Source organism: Polypterus senegalus, chromosome 9, assembly GCF_016835505.1.
Source record: "Polypterus senegalus isolate Bchr_013 chromosome 9, ASM1683550v1, whole genome shotgun sequence".
In the NCBI taxonomy this organism is placed as follows: domain Eukaryota; kingdom Metazoa; phylum Chordata; class Cladistia; order Polypteriformes; family Polypteridae; genus Polypterus; species Polypterus senegalus.
The window spans coordinates 98,298,843-98,311,288 of record NC_053162.1 but is presented as its reverse complement, the minus strand read 5'-3'; the positions used below and the strand labels follow the sequence as shown (position 1 = coordinate 98,311,288).

The 12,446-nt window shown below is 34.9% G+C and overlaps 1 protein-coding gene across 1 annotated transcript in view; it reads left to right on the top strand.

The window, feature by feature from the left end:
• The first annotated feature begins 4,469 nt into the window (after positions 1-4,469).
• The window catches only part of tango6 (transport and golgi organization 6 homolog (Drosophila)), a 177,235-nt gene continuing 169,258 nt past the window's right edge, over positions 4,470-12,446 (top strand). Inside the window, exons 1-2 of the mRNA XM_039763515.1 lie at positions 4,470-4,592; positions 10,984-11,636. Of these exons, the coding sequence (XP_039619449.1) occupies positions 4,532-4,592; positions 10,984-11,636 (714 nt within the window). The 5' untranslated portion in view covers positions 4,470-4,531. The remainder of the gene's footprint in view (positions 4,593-10,983; positions 11,637-12,446) is intronic.

Sequence of the window (12,446 nt, the reverse complement as noted above, 5' to 3'; positions counted from 1 at the left end):
ATAACTTTAAAAAAAGACTCCAGAGAACACAACAGAGAAGCACATAAGAACAACTTAGCAAGGTTTTACAGTGGTTTAGTGCTGTCACGGACAATTCACGGGAAACGGTTTGGGGAGTTTTTAGCTGAACTATATGTGGTTTTAGTGGAAACCAATACTAACGTAATATATTTGTGGCCACTTCCTCTTTGGGGTCGCTGTTCTGCGGTTTCCACTCTGCTTACGGTCTCTATTACCAAACAGACTCTACAGTAGCATGTGTCTTTCTTTTCACATTAAATTGTTTTTTGACGTGTGAATAATTCTTTAGTCAGGAAGATGACTATAATGATAAAAACAACCTACTTTTAAAAAAATACGCCCTGCATTATTATCAAATAGCAACAACGAAAATAAAAATGTATTTCTTGTATAGCCCAAACGCACACAAGAAATGCCACAATGGTCATTAACAGGCCCTGTTTTCCCATCGCCTCGGAGTGTTGACTCCCAAAGAATACAAGAAAAAACTCCCAAAAAATATCTTTGTGGAGAAAAAAAATGGAAGAAATCTTGGGAAAGGCAATTCAAAGAAAGACCCCTTTCTAGGTAGGTTGAGTGTGCAATGGGTGTCAAAAAAGGGGGTAAATACAGTACACAAAGCAGAACAAAAGTAATATTCTTCACAGATCTAGATGGCCAATCGATAGGGCTGGATTAACCATTAAGTAAAATAAGTACATGCTTAGGGCAACAAGGGAAAAGGGTGACCACAGAAATTTTCCATTGCCAGATTTACCTTGGACCATATGGTGCAAAACTGCAAATCATGCAGCTGAAGCACAAGAGTCTCCCATATTAAATGAAAAAAATACATACATATATATACAATAATAAAATAGTAATAATAGAGGTTAATGATATATATTAGTCTTGGCAATATACCAAAATTAGAATCTGATAACTACCACACCGTCCTTCAAGGCTCACATGATTGTTCTTGTCTTGGTCATGTTGGCTGTCCGATTCCGTTGTCCACTGAGAGAGAGTGCAGCTCATATATATAGAGCACCAAAATCTTTTAAATGCTTAGGACTTCTAAAGGTCTCAATCCAGCTCTGCCAATCTGTCATTGCCACCTCAGGAATACAATACAATAGTACTGTAAAATGGTACAATAATAAAAGGACAAACTCCAAAGCAAAATGCAAGAATATATTATATCACTCACTAAATAAAATCACTTAAAAGGTGAAGACTTAAATGTTTTTTTTATAAAAAAGCAAACAACAACAACAACAATAACATGTATTTATATAGCACATTTTCATACAAAAAGTAGCTCAAAGTGCTTTACATAATGAAGAAAAGAAAAATAAAAGAAAAAATAAGAAATTAAAATAAGACATTAGTTAACAAAGAAAAGGAGTAAGGTCCGATGGCCAGGGTGGACAGAAAAAACAGAAAAACTCCAGACGGCTGGAGAAAAAAAAAATCTGCAGAGGTTCCAGGCCACAGGACCGCCCAATCCCCTCTGGGCATTTTACCTAACATAAATGGTAAAGGTAGTGGTAACAAAATTCTAATGCAATAATTCATAATTGTTAATAATGCTGTATGTATATATAGCTCTATATCTCAGAACAGAGAAACAAGAACAATAATGACAACTGTTCATGTTAATTACTCACCCAAATAACACAATATACAATCAAATTATAAACATACATATAATCTGAATGGTATTGTATATTAAATAATAAATTCATGACACCAACAACAATGCGAGTGGTATCATATAGTACATTAAATCACAATACAATCTTCAAAGATTAATTTTTGTTTTACAGTTTTTGTTTACTAGAAACTGTATATGTCCTGGCCTGATCTTTTACATTCTTTAGCATTTGAGTGCACAATAATGAATAGCTAGTAAAGGTGATGTTTGATAATACCTAGACAGATTGAACATTTTAAATGTCTATAGATTTTTTAAGTTAAGTAGGCCTGAATATTGTAGGCTTAATATCTGTAATATATATCTTATATCTTTGAGGACTAGGAGGCTAAAACTATGTTTAGTACAACTTTTAGATCCCTTGCTGAAAGAAACTATAGGAGAACTAAAGATTTTGGCACAGTTTGATATGAGGCAGTGGAAATGTCGTGTGGCAGCATTGCCTGTGCTTCATAAAGTTGTTTACCCACTTCATCTGCTCACCATTAATGGATTTGACTAAGGGAATTATGAAGAAACAGCAACACCTGTAAATGTTGAAGAACAAAACAAAATTTTCTCTTCCATATGGCTTGCTAAAGTCACTTTACAAAAATACTGGGTCCTAGGTTCCTTTTTGATTGAACTGCCCTATGCACTATTTATATCACTCCACAAATGTCTTTAAAACATGTGGGCCAGAGTTTCAAAAAAACAGACTTTCCAGAAACTGAGTTCTTTAAGAGGGAACTGGGATCAATGAAGAAGAGGTCTGAAGAGAAATACCAGCAGAAAAGGCCCAACCTACAGTTTCAGCATCACATGGGGAAATCTTGCTATCTGGAGCTCAAAGGGGGTCCGAACAGCCCTCATGTACAGACAGGATTACCTGGATTTTTGGAAGAATATATTTACTTGGCCTTCTTCTTTCATAAGGATCAGGGCATAGACACTGAGATGAATTGGAAATGGTTTTAGTTATTTGCCTTTTGGGAAGCAGATGAGAAGAGACAAAAAGTGGAAAAAGGAAAATAAAAAAGAAAGAAAAATGCATGTAAATGTCAAAAATGATATAATTCTGTAAAACCTTGCTTAATTGCTATGTTTTGTTTCTCTGTTGTTTTTTTTCTGGAGTCTCCTTTTAAATAAACAGGAATTTTTTTAAACTTCTAGCAAATGGTAATTTGAAAGTAAAAATTGGAATTGTAAACAGATGGTGGTTTTACTTTAATGTAGTATGGGAGTAAATAATTTCAATCTGGTTGTTGAAATTATGTTTTAATTTAACAAGACTTGTAGAGATTTTATGTAATTGATAATCTACTTCATGCTAAATATGCATCTATATTTACTATATGTACTTGTGGGCTTTGTGATGTTGAAGTAATAACACATTTTTATCGGCGTCTTAATAAAGAAAAAAGCATTACCATAGTATAAAGTGAATTATTGTATATTGTGTTATCCAATGCACTTTATCTTTTGACGTTTGAGACAAGGTTAAAAACTCTGCTCGTATCATTGATCAAATGTTGAGTCTTAAAATAAAATTTTTTAATAAGGTAAAAATAAAATAGATTTGTATAGCCTTAGTAATTAATTAATTCCTTTGGGTAAATGTATACAAAGTTATTGTCTGTTATACCTGCATTTTTATCACTCTTTTATTTAATATTGTTTTTTGTCAGTATGCTGCTGCTGGAGTATGTGAATTTCCCCATGGGATTAATAAAGTATCTATCTATCTCTATCTATCTATCTAGTTGTCACATAGCCTTAAACAGATTTTTGTAATTAAAAAAAATCTGCTTCATACTGGATATGTAGTATGTTTACTACTATATATATGTCTATTTACTATATGTACATTTAATTTACTAAATGTATATATACTATATTAACTATATGTATATTTACTATATTAACTATATATATATATTTATCGACATATTATTAAAGCAAAAAACATTTATATGAAATAAAACGTTGCTTTTACATTTAAAAAACTGCATCTCACAGACAATCTTAATGAAAGACTGGAAGAAAATGCCGCTATTTTGGACAAGGGCAGAAATGCAAACTCCCTGAGGCAGATAACCCTCCCACACCCCGAATCTTAACCATAGTGTAACGGGACCTTATTGTTAACCGTAGTCTACGATAAGTGTCACGTGACTGACATTGAGGGCGTTTGACTGGCCTGATAGGTACAGCGCTCTGCAATTACAGTGCTCTATTGTAGTGAAAAGTCAAGCAAAATGACACATTTTATTGGCTAACTAAAAAGATTACAATATGCAAGCTTTTGCCCCTTACATCTTGCCTGAAGAAGGGGCCTGAGTTACCTCGAAAGCTTGCATATTGTAATCTTTTTAGTTAGCCAATAAAAGGTGTCATTTTACTTGACTTTTCACTACATTCATAATGGCTAACACGGTACAACCCCCTAGTACTACAGTATACTCTATTGGAAATGCTGCTGTTTTATTCTGTGGCAATCTACGACGACCCCCGCGAGCTGAGTGGTGTTCTTTAACCATATGCTGCGTTTTAGTGACAAACATAGCGTAGCCAATGTCCGCTTACTGTATCCGCACAAAACACAAGTAATCTCATTTTACGGGATTTTGCTACAACTTTATAGGTTCTGATTAGTCGCACCCGATATACATACATACATACTGTCTTTTTTTCACTCGATAGCAACTTTCGAGAGAAATACGTACCTATGACTCATTTAATGACGCTACTAAACGTCATTTCAAAGCGACAGCGGGTAGCTAGCGGCGTGTCTAGAAAGAAGGCACGTTGTTGTAGTAATATCGTGATTACAAAATGACTGCGTTGCTGAGGTCTTTGATTGATGCGTTAGACATACTTATTAAACCTGTTTCAGGTTAGTAAATATTCACTGGTTCATCATGTGATGTATTTCGCAATGTATAAGTTTATACGTGAAATCAGGGCAAATGTTACCTGACATGCAACTAAACACTCTGGTGGTAAAAAAATGCACAAAACCTTATGAATCACGGAGAGTTGTTCTTGGTAACGAAGTATGTGATTATTCAGTACACTGTTAATATTATTTTAATGCATGTATACCAAATTTAATAAAAGATCCGAGACTGTAGGTCTTTATTTACTGCTTTACGTTATAACTATTCATATTTTAGCATACACTCCGCATAATATTTCGTAAAAAGAAAGTTGACTTTTTCATATTATTGAACACAGACAAAAGCAGGTTCATCATTAATGGTGGAATTAATTGTCTTCTTCATAATATGATTCTGCTATACGTGGCCATGTTGTTTAGAACTTTCAATTATGATTCAAAAGCATAATGTGTATTTTTTTCTAATTATTTTCATATTTTATATATGGGCTGGTTCATCCATGCATGTAGTTATTTATCTGAAATCTTAATATTGTTTTTTTTATTTCCACATATTCTTATTAATTCTAGTGGTTTTGTCATGCAAAACCCAGGAAAAATATATATTCGTAATGTAGAGGTGGACAGAAAAATTGAAACACCACATAGAAGAATGAGTTTAACACTGTAGTAAGTAAGTAGCAATTACAAAAGCTTCAAAAATATCCTATTAGGCTGATTGTCAGTGTCAGCTATAGAAGAGGAGTTACAAAGAAGCCAAAAATTTGTAACAAATAGCAGATGAATCAGTACAAAATGCTGAATTATTTAATGCATCAAGGGGAACAGTCTCAAAATTGATTAGCACAAATGGAAAATAAAGACAAACTGAACTGGCAATGAGAAACAGTGTTTGTAAGTTGAAGCTAATTGACAGGGATAGGCATCCTAGAAGAGCTGGTACATGCCACCAAAATATATCTCCAGAAATGACCACAACATTACATCAACATGTCAGTGACTATTGATGACTGTTTTTTTTTAATCTTTGGCGAAGTCAGAAGTTTTTTTCTTAGGGATTGTATTTATTTATTTATTCATTCAATTCATTCAGCCTGTTTAAAAAAAAAAAAAAAGCTAAATTCCCCAATTGGGACAAATAAAGTGCCATTTATCTTTTATCTGTCTGGATGGGTTTCTTTTTGGAGTGAGCCAGTAACTGTTGTTAACTGTTAAACAATGGTGGAGGATCTCTAAAGGTATAGGCAGCCAACTCATTTAATTCATCATCTTGGCAGTTGCTCTGCATGATTATATAGGGTCAGTTGCAGGGTGCCCTTAGCTGGGAGTGACCCTGTGCTTGTCTGGTCTTAATACGTATTTACACTAAGAAGACTAACTCTAGGGCTTAGTGCCATTGAAGTGTGCCTTTAGAGCTTCGAATTAACAGCGGATCAAGACTAAGACTAAGTATAGTTGCTGTGTGGTTTTTGTATTTGGAGAAGGGTAGCAAAGTTGCATGCTAGCTTAGATCACCTCTTGAGCAGGTTTAACCAACTTAGAAATTTAGCATGCATCAGACTGACAATTATAGACATGAAAAAGCATAAATATGTCATTATAAAATATCAAAACCATATTTTATATTTATATTTGGACTGAAGTATAGTGAGATACTGAATCAAATATATTTAACTCAATGCCATATGAAAATAGAAGTGATGCATGAAAATATCGATCAACATACATTTAAAGTAAAAAGATGCAGAAGTCACTCGACCACCGGTTCAGAAAGTGCACATTGAAAGATGCTGCTAGTTTCCTTCATACTGAATTCCTTATGAGTGTTGTGGCGTTATCTTTGCGAGTGTTCTTCAGATCTAAAATTAGAGTTCTCACAATATGTATTGTACAGCTTCTGTGTTCTACTGTGAAGTTTGTGCTGTGATGACACATTCATTACGAATATTGTCTTACCTCTGACTGTGTATTTAATACGCTTTGGAGACTGTTAGATTAATTTGGTGTTTAGGAAAAGCTGAGTGCACAATGAATGGCAAGTATTAACTTTTTTGTGTTATTTATGTAGTTGAGGAAATGAGTTATAATATTAATAGTTTAAACATCCCCCCCATATGATTCAGGCTGTAATATTTATATATATATATATATATATATATATATGTATATATATAAATAAAATGAGCCGGAGGTTGGTCTCCCTTGGAAATTGAATCCAGCGGTCACTTGTGCATTAGATTGAGGGGCAAAGTATTGTGGAAACAGAAAAAAAAGTGCAGTGCTATTGATTAGAAATTTCATGCTTGTAGCTGCAAAACACATATACTTTTAGGTAGGAGTGAGTTTATCAGGACATAATGTATAGGTCAGTTGGTGTCAGCAGTTGCAATCTGCAGTGATTCTGACCTTCAATTCTGAAGTTTGGGGATGTTATTTCCACAGTTGTGATATCAACATTCTAAAATCCATTTGTAGTTACAAATTTTATTGTCTAAAACTCAATGCAGTAACATACATGATATAAATAAATGTGATCTTACAATTGCTATGGGCTCTCCAAATAGTATGAATGGATTAGCCAACAACACTTACATGTTTACTTTAGAGACTATGAAAGATAAAATAATACCTCATATTTTGGGTGATGTGTTTGTAAGTGATAGGTGTGTATGGTAATATGTTTTGGGGTGAATATAATACAACAACTGCTTTACTTTGTTCTTACATATGCCAGGGCACACACCAATGTGACCATGATGGTTGGTCTTCATCCACCCATGAGTACCAGAGAGACAAGTATACTTAACAACAAACTGTTTTTCTACCATTTGTCGTCATTATTTTCTGTATTCTTTCCATAGACGTCATGGCCTTTTCAGGTGCTCGGCACGAATAACCTTTACAGTAACATCAGCGACACTCATTTTGATCAGATATAGCTTAACGATTGAAATTATTTTTATGTTTACATGAGAATTTACTTTTTCCCTCTGCTCTTTCTCATTAATTTGAGAGGAATTTTGCAACTGCAATTTGTTAATTGAGAGAGGGTGAGATGTTAATTGCTGGCCCACTGCTGTTAATAATTAGATGACCTGTTGAGAAATCCGAGGAGAAACATGAAACAACAAGATGACTAGCTGTGTTTTAGTTAAACCTGGTACAGTGGAACCTCTGGTCACGTCCGTAGTTCGTTCCAAAACCCTGGTTGCAACCCTATTTGGTCATGACCCGAAGTAATTTCCCCCCATAGGATTGTATGTAAATACAAGTAATCCATTCTGAACCATACGAGCTGTATGTAAATATATATTTTTAAAAACATTTTAAGCACAAAAATAGTTAATTATACCATAGAATGCACAGTATAATTGTAAACTAAATATAAAAACATTGAATAACACTGATGAAACCTTGAACAGAGAAAACTAACTTTGCAAGAGTTCATGCTATAGCCTTACAAACCGCTCTCTGTAAACACTTTTTTTAATGAGTTTTACGCACAGGGAAAAAAAATGAACATTTGAAAAATCTGTAATTTATACAAAAACTAACCATAAACAACCAAGAAATTTTGAGGTAAAGTCTGTGAGAGGTAAAGGCTTTACTGCCTTCTTTAACTTCCTTCTTGCGCTCTCTCTCTGTCTCGCTCACTCACTCACTCGCACGCTTGCTGCCCAGGGAATGCACAGGGAGAGACTGAACACATGCAGAAATCATTGGCATATACGAACCGGAAGGGAAACTGGCTAGTTTGTCATCCTACTGTGTGGTCGTGAACAGTTGCAAAAGTTTGGCGAACTTTTTGGTCATAACCCGATTTGTACGTGGTCCAAGACGTTCGTGACCCGAGGTTCCACTATATTAATCTTGTACCACTGTTCATTGCAACAGCAGTTTTACCTGAGGATTGTATCCTCTAGTACTGTAGTATTAGTCTCTTTTTATCCACAGCTAGTATGGTACTATCTCAGATACACTGGAAAAGACCCTTAATGGCAAGACATCTGAGTCAGTTTTACATGACCAAGTGTTCATTTATGATGGAAACATGATTCCCTCATGATGTTACCCTATTTTAGGATTACAATGCATTCATACTCCCAACAAAACTAATAAGAATGGTTTTGTGATCACTAAGATAAACTCAAATGCCTTAGATGGCTTCCCTAATCACAAGATGTAAGCATTGCACATTTGCTCAAATTTCTGGATTGTGGAATGCTGAAAAGATTTATTACTGCTTCATCCTTTAGAGAAAAGAAGACTTCCCAAAGAATGGTCCTAGTATGCACCAATCAGGGCTAACTTGCCATTGGTCCAAGACAGATTGTGCCTGTACTGATGATGTAGGATGGCCCTATTCCTTATTAGGTGTTTCCATAATTTTATTCATCCTTTATACTTGTGAAGTAAAGCAATTAAGTGGATGAGTTATTATTATTGCAGTAATTATGAGTTTTTACACATTGAATAGTTTTCTTTGTGTATAATGTGTTATTTACTTAGGTTAAAAGTACTTTCGTTATTAGTGCTTACTTTTTTACATTTGAGCTATGTGGCTAATTATTAAAATTTAAAGTACCATATTTCAAATTTGACCTTTTCTTATTTGAAAGGATTACAGCATTTGCTATAGTATGCAAAATTAACAATAACTTGTAAATTAATTGTTGTATTTTGCTGTCTTCCTGAGTGTTTTAGTGTGGATAAATGACTTGTGTCTCATCATACCAAGTTATACAGTAGTATTGTGTAACCAAAGCCTTCTGTATTTATGTTTTTGAATCCCAGACTGGTTTCATTTTGTGTGAAGTTTACACATTCTGTCTGTGTCTGCATGGATTTTTCTATGAGTGCACCACTTTTTAATCTCACACCCCAAAGATGTATGTTATGTTTACTGATCTGGTATGAGTGAGTGTGTCTGAGAGTATACTGTACAGTAGACTGAAGGACCTAGTGTATTATCGTGGTATTTCCCTCTGCTTACCCTTTACCTGTTTCCTCCAGGGTAAGTGTTCTTGTCAAGTTCGTTATCGGGTTGGTCTACTGTTGCACTTTAAGATGAGCACACACACACATAGATAAATACACACACAGACCCTAACCACAACAGTGCCCCATGAATGACACACACACGCTGATTAACCCTTAGCACTTTAAACCACACAAGTGCTATAGGAATGTCATTTAGCACTTCAAGAGACTTACTTATTTTCAGTACGAACAACATACGATGTTTTAGTGATATCTCAGACCTAAATATTACTTTTGGTCTACAAAAATACATTTAAACATACAAAGACTCAGCACTCTTGACTATAGGCCATTTATCAGCCAAGAACACCTTCTTTATCGTATTGTCCCTAACTATCGAGTAGCGCTCTCACTCTCAGCCTTATAAACCCCGCAGCACAGAAATAATGGCAAAAATTCGTCTGTCACCAGGTGCTCAAAGAAGTCTAACTTATTACTTCAATCACTCTAGACATTAAGACAAAGCATAGAAAGTTAAAAGCAACATGGTATTTATTACAAGAATAATAATACCACTGGAACAAAGAATACTAGAAAATAGGTACTGATAGGAAAGTCTGAATATATATAGTCTTTAGAAAAAGCTTACGACAAAGTTACAGATGACAAGGATGAATGTCCCAGGGAGGCGTTTGATTTAGCAATCGATGTCCATGATGCCTTTCTGACAACCAGTGTTGTCTTCGTCCGTCCCTCTTCTTCTTTGCTTCTTCTCTTTTCTTCTCTCTCAAACCAAGGCATATTTATTATGAAATGTCATGCCTTGGTTTCACAAAACATCCACCTGATTGGCTGACTGTCAAAATGATTGATGAATTAATTCACTGTCCGTTATCCCAAACAACAAAACCTTTGATGTACTCTGTAGTATCAGTAGTTCTTCCTGTCCTAGGCTGTAAACCAAATTAGCACTAAGCTTTAAACTAGTGTTATAAAAGTAAGGTGTAAGGGAAGAAAACCTGCTTTAATGTGTCTTAGTTCATCTGTTGTCTTGTCTCGAACAAAATATAATGGAAACCAGAATGTACAGATTTTATACACCATAACACCCAGTAATGGTTGGTTCCTATCAGGATGCAAGTTGTATCCCAGTAAACTTGAGCTGGATGAGTAGTTTAGAAGAAAGATGTATATTATTGGCTCTTAGCTTCTAATGAATTGGAACATGTTTAAATTGATAGGGAAAGTGTCCTCTATCAATTTGTCCTCAAGGGGGAAATTATTCTTTTTACAGAAGCACAATAAATAAAATTATTTATGTATTATATTGTTGTACAATTCTATTTAGCTATAGAAAGAACTTTATATGTGATTTGCTAACTGTATTCAATGTTAAATTGTTTTTTAGAACCGTCATTTATCCTTGCACAAGGAAGGAAGGAGAATACACTTGAGAAGATGCTACAGTTTAATTTATCTATTTTGGGAGAGACAATCCAGAGTAATCCAAGGTACAAAGATTTATACAATCTGAGGGAAACAATAAAGGGAAAAACAGATTGGTTTATGGAATCAGATGATGCCACATGGATGTTTGTACTGGAAAACCTCTTGATTTTGACTTGTTTAAAAGAATGTATGATGGACCTCCTTAATTCTTTTGTACCACCAGAGCCAAATCAAAGAACTTCAGAGGCAGCCCCTCCACTGCCTCCAGATGTTCTTAGCATTTCACAGCAGAAAACTGTTCATGCAGCCGTTCAGTTTGTGATCAGTCTTGGAATCTGCCCTTTTCTTCTCCCTGGGGTAGGTGTTCCCCTGCACTGCAGGTCTCAGTTTGGTGCGGAGGTAACGAATGCAACAACTCATGTAACCCATTCTTCTGGGACACACAGGCTCTTAATTACCTGCAGAGTGCTACTTGATATTGCTGATCATCCATCATTAGGAAGTATGGTCATGACTCGCAATCTTGGAGACATTCTTGCTGCATTATGCCAACTAGGATATTGCCCTAATAGGAAAAAAGAAGATGAACATGTCAGTGATCAAAAAAGTCAGGTAAAGTTGGAAAATGTTCACTAATTTAAATCAAATGTCATGTTCTGGAAAAATTAAAGTGCTTGTCTTGCTATTCCTGAACTATTTATAGGGATGCAAAGTAAATAATGTATTTCAGTGGTTAGCAAGATATAAAGCTACTTATTAAAAAAACGTAAAAAGAGGCTTAATTACTATAATATATTGCCAATTTGTAAGTTTGATTCTTGTTAGTCTTTTAGGATAACTGATTATCATTCCATATTGTCCACCACGCCTCACATATACAGTTTGTGTCAAGCCATGTTTAATTCATCCTGTTTTTGTTGTCACATTCTCCAGTTTCACTTTAATAGCAAATATACTTTTTTAATAGTCACATGAAGTCATTTTGCTTGTCTAGTGAAAACCAAATTCTTATTTTAATTCTGTACTTTCTCATTGATTGTGATGCTTCTTTTGGTTTTACATATTTATTTATATACTTGTTTCTGACTTCCTGCCTATGTTTTGCCTGGCAGTCTTGCAAGTGTTTGGAATTTGGGCTCTTCTTTTTATTTTATTTTTCTTCATCTTTTTTCGACTGCTCCCATTAGGGGTTGCCACTGTGGATCATCTTTTTTCATATCCTCCTTTCCTCTGCATGTCACTCTGTTACACCCACCACCTGCATGTCTTCTCTCTCAATATCCATAAACCTTCTCCTAGGCCTTCCTCTTTTTCTTTTACCTGGAAGCTCTATCGTTAGAATCCTTTTCCCAATATATCCAGCATCTCTCCTCTGCAATTGTCCAAACCGGCACAATCTCGGCTCTCTGACTTTGTCTCCAA